The 21,432-nt window shown below is 41.4% G+C and overlaps 1 protein-coding gene across 3 annotated transcripts in view; it reads right to left on the bottom strand.

Annotated features, from left to right (window-relative positions):
• Nucleotides 1-1,754: 1,754 nt before the first annotated feature.
• The window catches only part of TOX (thymocyte selection associated high mobility group box), a 276,457-nt gene continuing 256,779 nt past the window's right edge, over nt 1,755-21,432 (bottom strand). For 2 of the 3 annotated variants that reach the window (XM_084619133.1, XM_084619134.1), the window contains exons 7-9: nt 17,026-17,412; nt 4,174-4,325; nt 1,756-2,663 (exon numbers count right to left, since the gene is read on the bottom strand). In XM_084619133.1, the coding sequence (XP_084475259.1) occupies nt 2,627-2,663; nt 4,174-4,325; nt 17,026-17,412 (576 nt within the window). In that variant the 3' untranslated portion in view covers nt 1,756-2,626. Of the gene's footprint in view, nt 2,664-4,173; nt 4,326-17,025; nt 17,413-21,432 lie in introns of all 3 variants that reach the window. The other variant, XM_084619135.1, reaches the window with a different exon arrangement.

Here is a 21,432-nt window from a genome sequence, read left to right as displayed (position 1 = left end):
GAGCAGTGCAGGGCACACAAGGACAGGTTGACCTGCACGTGAAGCGATGCAACATGGGAGAGTAGTTGGGAGTCAGAGGCAGAATAGTTAGAAGTGGGTCCACATGAACCTTAAAATGAACACACTCATGACACAACGGATTCACTCCTGTTCTTAGGAAGATTACTTATTGCAACCTAAGAGGCCAAATAAATTGGTTTAAAAACAGGTTGCATGTGGACTCAAGGCATTTCCAGGTGAATGCCATGTAGACAAGATTAAACACTGCTGCTCTTTCTGAAGGCCAGGCCCTACCACAGTTTCAGGCACAGAATTCCCACTGAAGTCAATGTGAACTAGTAATGTGCTTGAAGTTAAACATGGGCTTAACTGTTTTGCTGGATTGGGGCCAGAGTGCTCAGCATGTCATAGGTTCAAGCTCTTAAAGACTAAGACCAAGTAGCGGTGATTTCATACAGAATAAGTATTTTATTTATGATGCATTTTTATTTACATTAATTTTTGCTTGTATTTTGAATTCTGCTTGGATATTGTAATTAACAGCTTTTACACCTTGTCTGCACAGCTGCTCTAAAAAGATTAAGGTAACACAGATCTTTCTCATACAAGAAAAAATCTGCCTGTCAAAGTTATAGCTGACTTTTCCTGTCCCAATAATTATCTTCTCATTTTAGAACTGATGAGAGTGGAAAATGTAGTTTATTATAATATAATAAATAGAAGACATTGGGTAATTAGCAGTGCTGGTATATTTCTAAAGTACTAAATAGACAAACAATAAACTGTGAACTTAATCACGAGTTCTTATACAGTTTTCAAGACAGGAAAATTAGAGCTCTCAGCTACAGTCATTTGAGTAATCACATCTGATCTGCATTATTTATTAGTTATTACATGCTCAAGTGATTCAGGTTGTACATTGCCTAAAATCATTCCAAAACAAGCATACTGTACCTTTTGTTTTTTAAAAATGTTGACTGGATTACACAATATATATTGAATCAGAACTGTCATTTTTATTTCACATAGGAAATACAAATCAGTGGTATTCATCATCAGTTGGACAGGCATCCCAGTTGACATCCCCCAGTAACAGGTTTCCCCAGCTATCCCTGATTTAAAACCTTGAGAATGTTCTATTTTGGCTTTCTTACTCCTTATCCTACTGCCTTGTTACTCACCTGGCATTTTAGGAAGTATTTGTGATACCCTCCTCAAGCTCAGAGCAAAGTCACTCATCTCTTATTACAACACTTATTGCATTCATGATAAAATGAAGCTGAAGCATGTTTGTTAACTTTTCCAGTTTATTTATTTTTATTTCATTTGACTGATTAACCAAAACTGATTAAGCTCCAAGAGGCAGCATTTAACAGACGGTGCTTTTCCGTTTATTTAGCCTTGTTGGCTTATGAGTTCATTTTGGGCAACTCCCTGTTACAATGCATTAAAAAGGGAAGTACTTAAAATATCTTTTTTTTTCCATTTTCCACCAGCCAAAGAAATGCAGAAATAAATGCTGGGTACTATCAGAAAAAGCAGGTTTGCCTTGATTCATGTCATTGAAAAACTAAATAAAATATTCACATCAGTTGTGAATAATTTTTTGCCAGCAAAAGTTAACACAAAGAAACCTCTTTAAAATGCTAACAAGTTTACTTACAAACACCTATATTTATTATTTCATAAATAGGCGCAACAGTTTCCATTAAAAAAAAAGATTAAATACAGACACAGTATGAAGAAACAATAATACATAGCCATATGTAAAGATTATAATTTAGCTGTCTCCAATCTGTTTCTGCATCTAATAAAATATCAGGTAAGCATTTGGCAGTTTTATACATAAAAGGATTTAAATGATGTTTACTAACCATGACACGTAAAGTGATTTTTTTTAAAAAAAGCATTTTTAGGCAGTATAAAATAAATGTGTTTGTGCTCTTTCCCAAGACTAGGTTTTTTTCACCCTTTTATCTATTTAATGAGACAAATCCAATATTTTTAATTAACCTCATTTGGGAATACTATTTTTTCCAAATACTTTGAAAATATAGAACTATTAGTCAGTTGCTTAAAAATGAAGTAAAAATATGAATGTTTGCCAATTTAACCCCTATTGTGAGCCAGTTTCAATTACAATTAGCTACAAAAACATTCACATTTTATACTCTAGGAGAGTGTAACATAGATGCTATTTACAAACTTGCTATGACTGCTACATCAAGCCATTTAAAAAGTCTTTAGTAGTTTCATATAAACACCCATTATGAAAACCAATGGAAAATCCAGGACTTTTATCTACAGTTGCTAAGGCAGTTACTAGCGCAGCACTTCACAGCAAAAACCAACATAAAATCTGAGTAGTCCAATTTTCCTTCAGGAAAGAAGGAAAGCAATGTCCGTTAAAGGATCTCTGAGGAAAAAAATAAAATAAAATAAAAAAGAAAGAAAGAAGCAAGACTATTTTTTTCCAGAGTGTGTGACCCACAAGCTCAAATAGTCCTAAGTGCTTAGCAACTTGTATTTTCTAATAAAATGCAGAACTGCCTTGACTGCATAAAGCAATCCATGATGAAAAGACTTCCCTGCAATCCTCAACGGAAAGGAGAGGTTTTCCAGATTTTCAGGTAAGGTACAGTGCTTTGTCCCTCTGCATGCCCCTGTTCAAAAAGAAATAGAGCAAACACTTTTTAAACCTGTCAAATTTTTATTAGTCCTACCATTTCACAAGAAAGAAACTTGTCATATTTGGGGCGTCGCGAGTTCGAGCCTCCCACTGAAGTACTGGTTGCACTGCTCTAATAAAAATAATAAAAATACTAACCATCGTTTGTACCTCCAGAGCACGACTGGAGAATCTCCAAGTGCACTACCTATCTGACGGAAATAACCTGTCAACACCCAGTGAGGCAGGGAAATGTTATGATCCCCATTTTTCAGATAAGGAAACTGAGGTGCAGAAAGATGAAGTGACTTGTTCAAGATAACACAGGAAGGTCGTGCTAGACCCAAACACAGAACTATTGTTTCCTGGCTCCCAAGGGGGCCGTCACCCAAGGTCTTCTCTGTACATAGATCTCCACCTTTTTGTACAGCAGTGTGTATGATGTGAAGAGGGGCTGTTAGCGGCCTTTGTGGTGGGGAGGCATGCCAGAGGCTGGGAAGGGGAAGGCTAGGGTCTGAGTATATTAAGCACAGTAACTACCTGCTGAAGACTGATTGGGAATCCATACAAAAGGTAAGATAGCTATTAGCAATATTCCTCCTTGAATTGCCACCTTCCACCCCTCCCCCCCCCACAGCAGGGATTCCTGAAGTAGCCTGAGGAGTCTGTCATCATGGCTCCATTGGATTGTGCTGCATGGGATCTAGAGGAGAGGGTCTGAAGGGGCACCATGGTAGAGGTATAGAACTTCTGTGCGGATGACAGTGCGGGTATGTCTACACAGCAAAGAAAAACCTGCATCTGTCCCAAGCCAGCTGACTCAGGCTGGGGCTGCGGAGCTGTTTCATCGCTGTGTAGACTTCCAGGTTTGGGCTGGAGCCCGAGCTCTGGATCTCTCCCACCCCTCACGGTCCTATAGCCTGGACTCCAGTCCAAGCCCAGAAGGCAACACAGCAATGAAACAGCCCTGCAAACCGAGCCCAGCGAGCCCGAGTCGGGTGGCTGTGTAGACACACCCTGTATCTCTGTTGAATCCCCTGAGATTCAATCTTTTCTGTTCTTATACCAGGCCCATCACTGTAATATCTGAGCATCATGGCACTTGTTCCAATGGGGGAAAAATTCTACCCAGTGATGGAAGAATCTGTAAGAAAATTCTATGAGGGGAGACTTTTGACACTGCCCTCTTAGCACAGCCCTGGTCAAGCAGGAACGAGTGGTCTGGCCCTCCCAATCTTATCCTTTAATGATCAAATTGCAGTTCTCTGCCAGATTAAAGTTTCCCAGAAGTAAAATGCACTTATCTGAAGCAATCTTTAATACTGTACGTGTTGCTTTCATATAGTAATTCAAATACTGAATAAACACAGCAGCAATACAGATGCCCTTCCAAAAAAAAAAAAAAACCAGTAGAGAAACAGGCAACAGAGCTATTTCCCACCCCCTGCCAGACATTTGTGTCATAAAGGTTGCTCAACACCAGGTGGCATTCATTGGCTGCTTACCCATTACTGCAGTAGTCATTATTCCAGTCCACAGTCTGTGCTGGAGGATTTCTGCACCCTGAACGAACATACTCCATTGCTTGGGTAACAACTTGTGCAGCTGTAGATGTAGGGTTGATGATATTCTGATAATCAGGCTGAAGAGTAAATCCCTATAAGAAAAAGTACACTGTACAATAAACCAGGCAGTAATTTAGGTGCAAAAATCTTTTAAAAGTAGCATGTCCCTTTCCTTGTATTTATACGCAGAATTGGCAAACTTGAAACAGGCAGAGAACATGTGTGGGTGTTTTTATTTTTTAAAAACCTTTCCTTGATTTTGGAAACAAACAAAACAAAACACATCAAACTGTTAGATAACACACAGTTATAATATGGTACGAAGAGCCATGGAACAGAAACAATTTAAAGCTAAGAGGACAACTCAATCAACTAGGGGGGAGGGGGAGTCTGTTTGCTTCTTAGAGTTTGCATTTTGATTAAACTAAGGATACACTAGTAGTTAATTCCCAGAATATGCAACAGAATCTTTTTGAAGGATGCAGGCAGCAGGTGGCTGAGTGTTTTATTAGACTACACCTATTCACATATTGTTCTCTAAACCCTTTTTCTTCGTTCAGTCACAAAGGGACCATCTGCTTCTTCTTTTATTTGTACTTCTTTCTCAACTAAACAAAAATTCAACCAAAGCTTTTTAACAGTTGGGGGACTAACATAGTGAAAGCTGTTTGAAACTAAGGAGAGGAGAAAACCGACAGAGGATGGAAAGAAATGTATATTTTAAAAAAAATGAAATAGTAATTCAGAAGTGATAAAGGTTTTTGGCATATTCTTTCAATATAGTAGCATGTTTAAATGCTGTCTTTCAAAACTAGCAGAGTTGTTAGAATTTCAAGGGCACCAGGTATTGATTTACTATACCAAGTTTATCCTAAGTAAACATAAAGAATGTTTCCATAAGGTTAGAAGTACTTCATAGTTTAGAACATATGAATGCAGTAAGAAACCAATCAGTGGTTGCTGGAAAAAAATGGAGATCAAACTCAGTGCTGGAGCAAGTAGGTATAATTCCCTTTGTAGTCAATAGAAGGTGCACTGCTAAAGCAAAGGCTGAACTTGGTCTAACATATTTAGTTTGAAAATCCACTCTTTCTGGCCAGAGTTCATATATGGCATACTTGTGACTAAATGCATGACTTTTCAGTTTTATTTGTTAGTTTAAGTGGTTTGTATGTGGTTGCTTTATATACACTTTGTAGTAGGAGAGGCTGCTAGGGAGATTTATTTCCTGTTTCTGGTTTAATAACTGAGCCATGTTGTCTTTTTCAGAAAAGAAAAGAAAAGAAAAGAAAAGAAAAGAAAAGAAAAGAAAAGAAAAGAAAAGAAAAGAAAAGAAAAGAAAAGAAAAGAAAAGAAAAGAAAAGGAAAGAAAGAAAGAAAGAAAGAAAGAAAGAAAGAAAGAAAGAAAAAGTATTTTTAGTTTCTGTTAGGCCCCAAGGAATGAGCCTCCTTTAAAAACAAAATGTCACCTCCCTCTTCTAATCACTCCACTGGCTCCCCATTTTTCACTGCATTATTTTCAAGTTTCTTATTCTTACCTTCAAAGCCCTTCAGAGCTCTGTCCCCCCCATGTATCTGCTGTTGTGTCTTATCACGTCCACCCATCACTCCATCGAAAATGCTAGCCTCAATCACCAACTTATCCACTTCTCCTACAACCTTCTTCAGACCTTCTTCCACACTGCCTCCTTTGCATAGTATGCCCTTCATGAATTGATTCATAAGGTCAGAACCCTTTTCTCTTTCAGATCCTTCCAGAAGACCCACTTCTTCTGTGAGGGATGCCTGCAAGAAACTGGCCAACTAATGGTGGATAGGTTGAGGGATAATGGGGTATAGCTGATGTGTAACATATATATGGTTGTTTACAAAAGATATACACATTTTTTGTTGTTACTCTCTCACCCTCGTTATGTAAGTTGCTTGTCTTCTTAGGCCCTAATCCTGCAAGACAAACTGTATGGGCCAACCCTCATTCCATTGTGGAGTCCTAGGCTGAAAGTTCTTCAGTTGTATGGACGCTGTCTTCCTGAATGTGAATTGTGTTAACCTAGTGGAGGCACTACTGGAACACAAATAATGCTTCATAATAACAAACAATTCTGTGCTCTTTAATTGAGCAAAACTCTCATTGACTTTGATCAGAGTTTTGCTTGATTGAAGACCATAGAATTGGGTCTTGTAATATTATCATAATTTGTATAAAAAACACTAGTCTTGGGGCCATATCTAATTCAGTTGCAAGAGGAAACTATATAAAAGAGCATATTCTCGGGCATTTAGAATTACCTTTATACCTTGAAGGTACATCCTCCTTAGTGATCTATTTCCAGTCTTTATGAAGCAAACATATACACAGGACCATCCAATAGTGTTGGTAGCTCTAACCACCTGTTTTAGAGAAGCATGGAGCTGAACAGGCATAGAGAGTCAAATATACTTTCTATCTAAGACAGATGGTTCCTCAAGGTCAGAGGAAGAGAACAGCAATACAACACTGTGAACACTTTGGCTAGACTAAGGACGAATAAACATCTTCAGAGACTGTTCTGTGTCGAAGGCACTGGCCTGGTACTGATTGGGCTCTAATTCCAGGCTCTGCCCCAGAGTTCCTATGTGACCTTGGACAAGTCACTTTGGCTCCAGTCCAGCGAAGTTTGTGCACATGAATAGTCTGACACAGGTGGTACTATTTGTGCTGAAATGTAAGCCTATGCTTAAGTGCTTTGCTGGATCAGAGCCTTAATCCTGCTATGCCTCAGTTCTCCCATCTGTAAAACAGGGGCAATAATTCTTCCTCTTCTGCAACCTTTGTTTGTCATGTCTATGCCGGGCTTCATTGAAGTTATCTGCTCTCCTCAAATTAACTCCTCTTGCGTCAGCCTACCTCAGGTGAACGTGCTCACAACAAACAACTCCAAAAGAAGCTCAAACAACACTCAAGCTGCACAGAGTGTTTGGATTACAGCACAGAGTCTCCAATGCATTTCTGCCCTCAGCATCAGCAGCCCTTGAGCTTTGACCCACATTCCCTGATGGGTCAGCTAGCTCAAGTTTAAAGGCCTATTTAACTGGAGCAAGAGAATTTTGTGTGTGGACAAGAGCTCGGTTATGGGCCCCACTTGAGTTATACCTCACGCTAATACTGCAGTGAAGACATGCCTTTAAATTGTAAGCTCTTCGGGGGCAGGGACTGTCTCTTACTCTGTATGTACAACACCTGGCAAAATGGGGCACTGATCTTGGCTAAGGCTTTGTAGAGCTATTATAATACAAATAATAATTTACATTGTTGAGCACATATACACCAAAGCGAAAGATAATTTAAGAATCCCAGAACTACTCAAAATGAAGGGCCAATAAATGATGATCATATCCAAAATGTAAACAATAAATGTTTCAGCCTTTTCATGTAAAGTAAGAACCCTAGAAATATATATCTGCATAACATAGGAAGACAGCCTCATATTAGGCCTGTAGTAAATATTTGTGCATTATTTATGGAAGTCCTTAACACACAATGATGAAATAAAAAGTGTTCAGAAAATGAGTGCTCAGAGGTCTAATTAAACAATGCTGAATGTTTTTCATTGTAATGCTCAAGAGAAAATCACCAACTGTTTTGCAACATGCCTAGAATTTTAAATTTCATTTTCTTGTGCCAGACTGAAATAAAAATAGGGAACTTGATAAAGATTAATTTGGTGTCAGAAGGGACATTTGCTCTTTAATTAGATTTCTGTAGCCTTAGCTGTTTTGTTGCACCACTACAGCAAGTCCTAAAAAGCCTGCAGCAGAACTAAACAGTGATCCTCATCTCCACACTTTACTGGGAACTAATTTCATTTCCTGCCTGTCTGGAGAGGCATTTTCAACAGGCATCAATGTTTTTGTCTTCACAACTGATTTATTCATCAATCTCAATGTGATTTTTTTAAACCTTTAAATTACATCCAAATCCTAAAGCATCTGTTTATTACACAAGGAAATTGAAAATCTGTCTGTGTGATATCATACAAAGATTTTTCCTTAAGGTTATAAAGGAAGCTGACAGATATTAATGATTTTTTTTTCTCTTGACCTCATTCGAAGACACAGTGTAACAAGAAGGGGAAGAAATCTGGACAAATACAGCAGGCCCATGAGTTTATTTTATAAAATATGTAGTAGAAAAAATGAGACTATTATTTCTGGCAGGCTAGGCAATCACATTGCAGTATACATTTATTTTCTTTAAAAAAACAACCACCAAAGGTATACGGAAATGAGCCGTTATTGAAAGAAAAACCCACAGTGTACATTAATCTTCTGCCTTTTTTCTATATATACACTATATGGATTCCTGCATCCATGGGTATTAGACAGTAAAAGCCTTGTTTTAGCTGCCCCTGCATGTGTACAAAGGTGGGACAGAGGTAATAAAGAGCCTTCCTCCACTTTGTGCCCCGCTGCAGGACCAGTCACCATCAGGAGGCGGAGGAGGAAAGCACGTGCTAGATATGCTGGACTAATTCCAGTAGCCATGCTAGGCTAGCCTTCCCAGTAAGGTCAAGGAGCGGCTGGGAGACAACGAGACCATGTCCCCATCCTTCTCTGCACAAGCCAACAGAGTTCAGCAAGCTTGGGAGTGGGAAGTTAACGGGAGGGAGCACCAATGTGTACAGAGGGAGGGCGGGGGTGAATACCCTTTCAAACAGCAAACAGACTCCTACTTAAACATGGGTTTCCCCTGAACCGCAGAGGAATTTTGGTTGATTCAGCCAGAATTCTTCACAATGCCCAAGTGAAGCCAATGGCTTAAAGCTGATATCTGATCCACGGGACACAAGTAATTTTTCTGATTATGGGCCAAATGTTGCCCTCCCTAAATAAGTGAAAAACCCTATGAGCTTCATTGGGAGTTTTCTCTGTAACGACTGCAGAATTTGCTCCAGCAGGCCAAATTTTACTCTTAGAACTGACAGTCTCAGTAGTCTCATGGATCAGCCCCTCCCCCTCCCCCTCTCCTGCCCACTGGTGGGCCTGCCAATCAGCGACTCCCCCTCCCTCCAAGTGCCTCCCACTCACTGCGATCAGCTGTTCAGCAGTTTGCAGGAGGTGTTGGGGGGTGGGGGAGGAGCAGGGGCAGGAAGAGGCAGGGGGAGGGGGAACAGGGTGGGGCAGGAGTGGGAAAAGGCGGGGCGGGAGGATGGGCACAGGAAGAGGCGGGGCAGGGGTGGAATGGGGGCAGGGCCTGCGGCAGAGTGGGGCTCGAGCACCCCCCCGGGAACTGGTCAAGTCAGTGCCTCTGTAATCATGATATGATAGTGAAAAACCAGCAGTGTTTCTGTAAAAGGAAAATCATGCCTCTCTAATCTACTAGAATTCTTTGAGTATGTCAACAGCTGATAAAGGAGAATGTGTTAAATAATGTATTTGTACTTTGAATAAACCTTTGACAAAGTTCCTCACCAGAAAGAATAAGGAAACTCTGGCAAGTCATGGGGTGAGAAGTAAAGCACTGTCAAAGAACAAAAGTTAAGAGTAGGAATAAATGGTCAAGTTTCAAACAGCAAAAGGTTACCAAAGGAGCACCTCCAGGATCTGCACTATGATTAGTGTTGTTTAATATATTTATTAATAATCTGGAAAAAAGGAGTGAAGTATGAGGTGGTCTGCTTTGCAGATGATAACAATTATTTAGGTTAGTCAAGACTAGAGAAGACTGTGAAGAACTTCTATGAGATCTATCAGTGCTTGATGTACAGGCAATGTGGTAATAGATGAAATTCACTTTGACCTATGCAAGTTACAAGACATTAGAAGGGATCATTTGAATTACTTGTACATATTAATGGGTTCTAAATTAACTGGAACCGCTCAGGAAAAAAAGCTGACCATCCGTATGGACAGCTGAATGTAAACACATGTTCACTCTGCAGTGTTGTGGTGAAAAAAGCAAAAAATAAATAAAATATGTTAGGATGTATAAAGACTGGGATAGAAAATACTGAAAATATTATAGTCATTCCTACATCAATGGCATGGTCTCACCTGGACTACTGTGTTCAGTTCTAGTCACCCCATCCCTACTACGATATAGCAGAAATAGAATGGCTTTAGGGAAGCACAATGAAAATAATCAGGGCAATAAAACAGTTCTATATGAGGAGAAACTGAAAAGGCTGGGACTATTTAGTTCAGAGTGAAGATGAATAAGAGGAGGTAGAACAATAATGGACGCTATACAGGAGTTAACTCAGGCAGAGCTATTCACTCACTCATAATATTAGAATGAGAGAACTTTCAATGAAATGCAAATACAACAAATTAAAAATTGATAAAGGATTTTGTTTTTCCAATAGTGCAAAACAAACCCATGGAATGCTTTTGTACAAGATATCGTTGCAACTAAGAGTTTAAAATAAATACATAAATAAAAAGCAGATATTTTTGTATGGATAATGAGCACACGCACAGATGTATTAGGTAGGATAAAAACATTAAGCATATCAACTTCCAGTGTTTCATGTCAAAAAGCCAACCACTAATTCTAGGGCATTAGGAAAATATTTTCCTTATGGGCAGGTAATTCCACAATATTCCACTGTGAGGTTACTCTTAAATTCCTCGGAAGCATCTATTACTAGTCATTGTCAGAGACAAGACAGTGGACTGGATACCACTGGTCTGATCTGGTATGGCAATCCTTATGTTTCTAGTACAGCTACAGATCAACAATTCTTAATGATATATTTATTTTTAAACAATTGTATTCTTTTAAATTAATTTAAAATTGTTTTAAAAGAATAAAATTTGTAAATATAGTAAATTAATTATGTAATTAAACTATATTTAACGTTCTGTATGACAAGTTGTCTATCTGTTCTTAACAATGTACTTAAACATATAAATGAATGTTAAACAAACATTACAAAATAAAGTCCACTGTATAGACTTTGCAGAGTCTCAGGCAGTTTGTAGCCTTCACATACAAAATGGCACCATAAGATGTATGGACTCAACCCCACCCGTGCTTCATGATATTTAGAGGGGAAATGTAACCATTTTCCTAAGATCAGCAGCACAGCCTTTCAACAGGTAATAAGTACCTGTCACCATAAATGAAACTCAGAAACCTCTCTGAAAATGCATGTTAGGAATCAGGCCTGCAGAAGAGCTAGTCTCTAGGCAACCCACGACAGCAGTTGGCCTGCCGCGGGTTGCCTGATTGGTTACACCACCAGATTGGCTGGAAGGACCAGCAGACTGACTCTTAAGTCAGCAAGCTGTAGCAGATCACTGGCTGCTCAATGCTCACACCCATCACTGTGAGGAGTGGGCTGAGAGTGTGCCTTGATTCTCTGGAGACCATCAGCATTCTTGTGCACAACACCCCAGCCATATCAGTTTTACCTGGCATTGGAATCCATGCAAGTCCCCTAGACTCGCACAAACTTCTCCAACGCACAGAAGTACCAGCGTTGGATATTAGGTCGATGCTTATATTGAGGGGATCCCAGCCATCTTGTTTTGATGTGTCCGGCACAGACTTGGGCAGTGCTGAGGCTGGAAAATACTCGGCTCCCAGCCCCAAAGAGCTGATCTGTGCTGGTTTGGCCTTCCCCTCCCCTGGTAGTCCCCAGCACCCACGGGCCACAGTCAGCAGAGCAGGACCATCAAGCCAGTTTTTGATCTGCTCCCAATACATCTACTGATTCAGCTACCAGCAAGCCCCAAGATTCACCAAGAGTTTCTAGTTTACTTGTGGGCCGTGGGTAGCTATATGGACCTGAACTTTGCTGAGGTCTATGCAATTCCCACCATACACAAGAATTCTCCAGATCTGGTTGAGACTGCTGATTGGTCCCTTCTCTCCTTGGGAGACAAGACCTGCCAGTGATAGTTGTCACTCTCTTGGGTCATCAGGAATTTGGGCTAATCTGGGCCCCCCCATGCTCCAGCATCATAGGTTTGCCCTGGCTTACTATCCAATACCTCCAGATTCGCTGATGGAAGGAGACACTACTCTTTAGTTCTTGATATTGCTGGCAGTCCTGCCTCCCAGGGTCCAAGAACTGGACTGGTACGCTGTACATGTGACAATGAAAACCTCAGAGAGCAAGCCACCAGGACCCTAAGGGCCACTCACAGTCCTGCCTCAGCAGAGATCCTACACGAATACTGTGACTTCGTTAATGTTCTTCACAAGGGAAAGGCAGACATTCCGCCCCCGCATCAGAATTATGACTCCCTCAATTACCTCCAACCTGGAGCCGAGATCCCATTAAGTCAAATACATACCAGAACTTCAGACCCTCCCCATGTATTTGCAGGAGAACCTACAGAAGGGTTTCATCCATCCATCCACATCTCTAGCAAGTGCCCCGATCTTTTTTGCCAAGAAATATGGATGACTGATTGTGGCCTTATATCGATTATGGAGCCTCAACAAAGTGACCATATGAAACTGCTCATGGCTCCCCCTCATAAGCAAACTCAGACTGACTACATGCAGCTCACATTTTCATTAAGCTAGACCTGAACAGGCCTATAGCCTGGTGTTTGTGTGCAAGGGAGACAAATGGAAGACTGCCTTTCACACTCAATATGGTCACTATGAATATTTGGTCATGCCGTTCAGCTCATGCAATGCTCCAGCAACTTTTCAACACTTTATGAACAATATATTTTAGGATATACCGGACCAATCTGCCATTACTTTCCTTGACAACTCTCATTTCTTCTGAGGACCAGGTTCTTCAGGACATGGACGGTGTTCTTGAAAGACTATGCCAGAATCATCTATTTATCAAGTGGAAGAAACATGTATCTGACTGGGACATCCTTGAATTTCTCGGGTATATTATCTCATCCAACGGACTGGCAATGGAATCCCACAAAGTGGCAGTCAGCACGGAGTGGGCGTCTCTGAAGGATGCACACAGAATCCAATACTTCTTGGCTTTCGTTAATTTCTACCGACGATTTATCCCAAGATTCTCTATGTTGGCTGCTCTGTTCACAGCCCTACTGCGGAAGGGAATGCAATTTGTATGATCCTCAGAAGTTCAGGCTGCTTTTGACAATCTGAAGCAGAGATTCATCAACAGCTCCCATTTGCATCCACCCAGATCCTGCCACACTGTTTATGGTGGAGGCAGATGCTTCAAACATTGCGCTAGGGACAGTTCTAGCCCAATCTGATGCTCCCAAAGAGTGGCTTCACCCATGCACATTTTACTCACAGAAACTCACTCCTGCTGAGGGGAATTATGACACCCTGGACAAATAACTGCTGGCCATCAAAATGGACTTCGAAGAATGGAGCCACCTTCTGGAGGAGGATAGATTCCTTGTCCAAGTTCTCACAGATCATAAAAACGTGGAATACCTTAAGATGGCCAGGCACCTGAAAATAGCAGCAGTCATGCTGGTCCCTCTTCTTCACACAATTCAAGTTTGTGGTCACCTACCATTCTGGGACAAACAGGAAGACAGATGCATTGTTGTTGAAGGATGAGAACTTTGAGCCTGGCAAAGAAACTAGGTCCACAATCCTCGAGCCCTCAAACTTCATTTCTTCCATCATAGCCTCCAACCTGATAACCTCTCTCCATTCATAGTTGCCATCCAAATCCATCAAGCCTTAGACCAAGAGCAGGACCAGACTTCTGCCGCATTCATGTTCCAGGACAGGATCTGGTATCATGAAGGATGCATATATGTACCTGAAGGGTCTACTCAGCTTTGAGTCCTACAACTCTGCCATGACGCTCCCGTGGAGGGCCGCTCTGGCTGTTCCAAGACGTAAGACCTAGTGTCTGGGAGCTTTTGGTGATAAGCAGTGTGTCTTATTCCTTATGTAGTCTCCTGTGATATTTTGCACCCAGACCAAGACAACCTGTTCAAGACCACTGGGTCTCCTCCAAACCTTACCCACTCTGCCCCGGGTTTGGGCTATCATTCCATGGAATTACCACCCTCCCAAGGCCACACCACAATTCTAGTGGTGATCAACCGCTTAACCAAGATGGCACACTTTGTTGAATACCGGGCGCTTCCCTCTGCTCAGGAAACAGCCCACCTGTTTGTGAACAACATCTTTCATCTCCATGGCTTGCCTATTAGTATGGTATCTCTCCGGGGAACACAGTTTATTTCCTGCTTCTGGTGGGAATTCCCATGCCACCTGAGTATAAACATGGCCTAACCTCTATGGCCTAGCATGCAAGCAACAATGGCCAGGCTCAGGAAGACAATTAGATCCTAGAACAGAACCTATGCTACTTTTTAAACTATCATCAAGATGACTGGCTCTCTTTGATCCCTCATGCTGAGTTTATCTAAAATAATGCCACCAACACTTCCACAAAGCAGACCCTTCTTTGCTAATTATGGTCTTCATCCTCGCATTCATCCACAGATCCCCTTGACATTGTTTGTGCCCATTGTCATTGAACTCACTGCCCACATCTAGTAGGTATACTAAGAACTCCAGAAGTAGTTAGAAGTCTCCAAGAAAACTTACAAATGGTATGTGAAGTGGTCCCACCAGCCAACACCTGGCTGGTAGGGGATAAGGTTTGGTTGTCCACTCAGAACCTGCGATCGATTCACCCCTCTGCAAAGCTAGACCATCAGTAACTAGGACCCTTCTAGATCACTAAACAGATTAACCCAGCTACATTTAGGATACAGCTACCAGATTCCCTCCAGTTCACCCCATCTACCACATCTTTCTTCAAAAACCTTGGTCAAGAATCCCTTCCTATTTCATTCTACTCCCTACACCCCCACCTATAACTATTCACATCCAAGAAGAATATGTTGTTCGGAATTTTCTAGAATTTCGCTGGGTCCGAGGAAAACTACAATATCTAATTCAATAATGCCTACTACAACCACTAGGTTAGACTGCCCATGTCCCAGGTGCCTGACAACACATTTGGTATCTTTGATAGAAAAGTCAGATTCCTTGAATGAGAAATATGGGTAAAGGATTCCCATTCCTATTTCAGGATATCATATTTTACACTGCTTTTTTAATTTTGTGGGGAGTAGGCAAAAAGGGTCACATAATTTTTTATCATATTGTATGTTATGTCAGGAAAGCGAAAGGTACAGTATAACACAGATCTACTTATGGACTTCAGGATGCCTATTTTCTACAGTGTATGTTGTGCACCAGGCTAGAAATGGCACTGCACAACATATGTAATATGTCGTAGCGAGCAGCATTTGTTATAAGTGGCAGTTCTTTCACACTGTTGAAATACATACAGCATGCTACAAGAAGTGGTAGTCCCACTTTTTTCTTTCCTTCTGGGTAATGTTCAACATGATGTAATGGAAGCTACTCAAGTCACATTTTATTTAATATACTTTGTTATATGTAATTTTTGAATAATGCACCATGGAACAGTGTTTCGATTTATGTGATGATGATGATGATGATCATGGCATGGTGCCAATAACTAGATATGCTATTTAAAACCATCCAACTCCTGCATTGCACCTTCTATTAAGTATACTTGTATTATCCATTGAATAATCACGGCCAGATTTTTAAACCTGGATTCATAAATTGTGCCCACAAGCTTCGTGCACACAAGGCATTTGTATGAACAAATTGGGTATTTCAGAAACCTAAAAGGGCATAAAAAAAGAGCAGAAAACATTGAGCATGAAACTCAATGATGGGCCTGATTTTCTATTGCCCCGCACCTTGCCTAGCCATTTATAACAAGTGGGTGTAAAATACACCATTCAAACTTGGTAGGATTTTACACCCACTTTACAATGGTGCAAATGATTATAAAAGGTGCCATGGAAAATCAGGCTCAATTACATCTAAATCTTGACAGGTCTCAGAGAAGCAGCCGTGGTAGTCTGTATTTGCAAAAAGAACAGGAGGACTTGTGGCACCTTAGAGACAAACACATTTATTTGAGCATGAGCTTTCGTGAGCTACAGCTCACAGCTGTAGCTCACAAAAGCTTATGCTCAAATAAATTTGCTAGTCTCTAAGGTGCCGCAAGTCCTCCTTTACTTTTATCTAAATCGTGCGATCTCAAGATACACACCCCCTTATTCCCCTACCCAAAATTGTCAATTCTGGGCTATTTTTTAGAAAATAAAACTTTATTTACTGAGAGCCAGATCCTCTGTAAATTATTTAACGTCAGTGAAGTTACACTGCTTTACATCACTGGAGGATTGGGACCTGAAAGTCCATATCATGAGGTTTCCAGTATGTAGTGAGGCCATAATCAATCAGACTCCCACTGAAATTCCATGGGAATTTGTTAGAGCAGGGACTGAGTACAAAAATGAATAAAACTTTAATATGAACATCAGGAACTGGTCCCTTATTTCCAGTATCTTATTTTATAAACTGTGTCTTTAAATCAAAATTTTTGGAACCTTAACATTTCATCTGTTCATTAGGTTATTTTCTACCTCACAGGCTGATTTCACTGAGTAACGGTAATATTTTTTGTAAAAGAAACTCCCTTTCCTATGGGAGAGATGGAATTTTAAAGTTCAGGAGCCAATCTTCAGGGGCACTTGGTTAACTTTACTCACATGAGTTGTCCTGGTGCAGCCCATGGAACTAGCCATATGAATAAAGTTGCTCACGTGCTCAAGTAGCTGCAGGACTGGGAGCTGGGACTTCAGTACTGGAATGCTGCAAAATTAAAGCTAAACCATGAATCAAAAAAACCTACATTCACTACTGGAAGACCAGTTTTACGGATTCAAATGAAACTGTTCCCCAAACAGCTTGAAAGCTCATGATTTAGAACTTACTTGCTGCATTGTAGGTGAATGTAAAGCAGACTGGACCTGCATTGGGAGTTGGTTTCCAATGGATTGCTGCATTGTAATTGGCTGGTGTTGCTGTATGTTGAGATGCTGGTGGAGAGGTGGGCTAATCTGAAGCGGTGGAGGTGGAGACACAGCCATGTTTGCTATGGAAACAGTCACTGGCATTTGGTTGTTGGGCTTGGGTGCGATATTCCTGGGGATATTAGCATGCATGGCAGTTATGTGTGGATTCATTCCAGGTTGTTGGTGATAATGGGAGCTTAGGTACAGTGCGGAATGAGCCTGTGTGGGCCCATGGAACACTGACTGTTTTGAATTAATCATCTGAGGCGGTTGGGACGCCTTAACATCAACAGGTTCACTGTAGCTCTGTTGAAAAAACAAAACAAACAAACAATCTTTAGAGATGGATAAAAGCTGTTTTTCTGAGATCTATTTACTGCACAAACGAACCTCCGCATCGTTTCAGGCCTGAAATGTTTCAAAATACCTTAGTGTTCTGCAATAATAGTCTGAAGCACAGTGCAGCAGTAACTTTCCCGTAGAATACTGGAGAATTTTGTTCTATAACAAATACCCATGTTCTCTGCTTGTTATATGAAAAATTCCTTTATGACAGCACTCATTTCAGCAGCATACATCAGTCATGGAGATGCTACTTAAAATGTCCTTACAGTGGAGACTGGTTATTACTCTTAAATAAATAGAAATAAAGTTAACTCTTACACACCACACAGATTTTTCTTCACTCCTGTAAATACAACCCCTCTGCTTCCTGACTTGACACTTTGATATTGCAAAACTTGGAAGTGATGTTACTGACATGGTAAGCTACTCAGCAAATGAAAACATGGATCCAAATCTGCAAACCTTACTCACATAAGCAGTCATTACTTCTGTTATTAGTCCCCTTAAATTCAATAGGACCACTCATGTGAAGAAGGATTATTTGTGAGAGGTAATAAGGCAATAAGTGAATAGAGCACTGGACTGGGACTCAGGAGACTGGGTTCTGTTTCCATTCCTGGCTCTGCCAGTGACCTGCTGGGTGACCTTAGGCACTTCCCTGCTCAGTGCCTCAATTTGCACATCTGTAAAATGGGGATAATGATACTGACCTCATTAGTAAAGCGCTTTGATATCTACTGATGAAAGCACTAGATAAGAGGCAGGTATTATCATGAAGGGTGGCAGGACTGGGCACTACGGTTGTGTCACTGAATCAAACTAAAATTCCTGTGTATTTTTTAAATATTCTGTGTTAGGATTATATCCATGTCCACATCAACTGTGTTTTGTAGTTTCTGAGTTTGAAAATATTATAGGCATATTGAATAATTAATTTTTAAGCAGAACCCCCTCAATGAATCCAATGAAGGAGTTCTGCTTAAAAACTGATAGTACTATTTGGCCTATGTGTGATAACATGCAAACAAGAAAATTATCTCAATTGGCCCTGAATAATACAGCACCAAAATAAACTAACTTAGAAAATAAATAGACCTTTTCAAAATAATTGAGGAGTTTGTCTTTGTTTCTTGAAGGAGTTATTATTAAATATTTTCAATAATAAATAGTTCCAATGTTTATAAGTTGTTACTCTGAATTTCTATTAAATTTGTTCTGTTCCCCATGCACTCAGTTTCTTAGAACTTCCAATTGAGTTGTAAACTAGACGTGTTCAAGTAAATGCCAAAAAGAGTTAAAGATTAACCACCCAGTGCTTATGTGTGGGTATCTGAATAATAACTTAGCAGTTAAGGAAAGGTTGTACAGTATTTATAACGAGTGAAAGGTGAAACATGCTGGAAAAAATGGTAAATGTTCCTCTGGAAAAAGAAGTCACTGTGTCAAAACACAGGCTGGAAGACACATACATACCATTATCCTACCAATGCCATGTCATGTTTATTTAGTTTACAAGTCAAAATAAGTTTCATGTTACTTTCAGCATCAGCTGAGTCTGTGAAAGTCTATTTGTATGCTTTCTGATGTATGTGCCATCACCAACAATCAACTAATATGCACATTACAGAAACTGGTTCATTATCTGTGATGCTATACAATGAAAAAGATTATAACTTCATTTTCCCAAGCCAAGTTGCAGTACCGAGGCAGCAAAACTTATTTTCTCCAGTAAACTAAGGAAAATGAAATAAAAATGAAAAAGGAATGCAAATCTCTCTCTCTCTCCATGTACAATATGCACTACACACACCCACATATACAGATTAAGATACAGACAAATGCACACATATACAAAATGCAACATGATACCTCATAGCTTATGCAAAATCCTTCCCAGTTTTACCAACAGCACATGCATAGCAGCAGGGCAGGATAGCAAAAGTAGTGAGGACTGGCTAACAGGCCTGTCAAAGCCTCATAGATCCAAAAGGCTCTGCTGACTGAAGGGCCTGGACAGGGCCCTCCTGGTGAATATACTGTGTTCCTCACATACTAGAAGGAGTAATGCTGCGTCTCTTTTGGAAAAACAATAAGGTCTTCTCAGGCTACATATTTTCCAGCCCCCTGTGTTGTCAGGATGTTTCCTTGATAGGGTGACCATATGTCCCATTTTGGCTGGGACAGACTTTTTTAAGCCCTGTCCCTGATGTCCTGACTTTTTTGGCAAAACTGGGCATTTGTCCTGTTTGCTTTTGCCAAATGAGTTGGCAAGAGCAAACAGGACAAATGCCCAGTTTTGAAAACAAAGTGGGGCGTATGTACGGAAGAACGTTGGGGTATGTGAGTGGCAACATTGTGGGAAGGGAGACAGGAGCCTGTCCCTCCAATAAGGGAGCAATAGGGTAACGTGCTCACTCTGCAACCCAATTAGAGGGCAGTGCAGTCAAGGCCCTAATTCAAACTCTTCTCTGTCCAGGCCATGGAGCGGCAACTCGCGAGAACCAGGTCCTACCGGGCAACCCGACTGATAAATGCCTGACTGGGTTCCACAGCACTGGCTTGTGCTGAAGCACCAAGTGTGGCATAGTCCCCCACCCCTGCCACAGCCTCCCAAGCGGTCTCCACAGCTCCCACCCTGGCTTCATATCCTCGCCACCCATCGTCCTTCAGGGCTGGTCCCCGGAGCCCTTTCCAGGCCTCCCCACAACCCAACCGGCTTCTTTCCCTCCCCAGTCTGCCTCCAGTTGCCTGCTTCTGCCACATCCTGGCAGAGATGCCATTTAGGTAGGGCGGTGGGGGACACCTGCCTCACCTGAATTTTGCACCGTTGTCTGGGAGTGACCTCCTCCTGGTCCCACATCGCTTGCTCCTCTCTCCCCTCCCCTCACTGGCTGGGAATCACCCCCTCCAATAACAAAGTCTAAAATGGACCTGCATCCCAGCCTTCCCACACCTCCTCAGGGCTGCTCTCTGGAGTCTCCTCGATTCCCCCCCACTACCCAGAGCCTCCTTCCTGCCCCTCTGCTATCCCAACCCCCAAAGGGGCATCACACTGCTAACTGGATCATAATCCAATAGCTTCACCTCCTGGCTCCAAGCCCAAAAGTATTCACATTTGCACTCTCACATCCTGCTTTGCTGCCCAGATCCCAGCCCAACCCATTCCTCTCCCCCCTTCCTCGCTCCAATCTCTGCTACTTGCCTCAATTGGGGGTGCAGAGGAACATTTGCGGGGGTGCAGGGGATGAGCGGCGATGCCAGGTGGCTTGGGCCAGCCCCGTGTGTCCTGTTTTCAGGCTACGGAAATATGGTCACCCTCCCTGGCCCTCCTCACTGCTCTCCTGTATTTCCTTAGAGCAAGGACAGGATTTCTCCCAGTGTTTCTGAGGTCAGATAGACTGAATAACCCCTCTTGAAGAATAGCGGTCAAATAGCTCTTTTGGATTCCACCCTTCTAAGGATTTTTCCATTATGATATTTTTCTGTGTATATACAGCCAAAGATTCTGTCATACTCCTCTTTATCATGGAGCAGGTCCTCAAAGAATCAATCCTGAAGCACTTGCATGAGAGGAAAGTGATCAGGAACAGCCAGCATGGATTCACCAAGGGAAGGTCATGCCTGACTAATCTAATCGCCTTTTATGATGAGATTACTGGTTCTGTGGATGAAGGGAAAGCAGTGGATGTATTGTTTCTTGACTTTAGCAAAGCTTTTGACACGGTCTCCCATAGTATTCTTGTCAGCAAGTTAAGGAAGTATGGGCTGGATGAATGCACTATAAGGTGGGTAGAAAGCTGGCTAGATTGTCGGGCTCAACGGGTAGTGATCAATGGCTCCATGTCTAGTTGGCAGCCGGTATCAAGTGGAGTGCCCCAAGGGTCGGTCCTGGGGCCGGTTTTATTCAATATCTTCATAAATGATCTGGAGGATGGTGTGGATTGCACTCTCAGCAAATTTGCGGATGATACTAAACTGGGA

The sequence above is a fragment of the Lepidochelys olivacea genome (assembly GCF_965140295.1).
Source record: "Lepidochelys olivacea isolate rLepOli2 genome assembly, chromosome: 2".
NCBI classification, from domain to species: domain Eukaryota; kingdom Metazoa; phylum Chordata; order Testudines; family Cheloniidae; genus Lepidochelys; species Lepidochelys olivacea.
The sequence above is the reverse complement of the archived record's forward strand: the minus strand, read 5'-3'. Positions and strand labels throughout refer to the sequence as shown.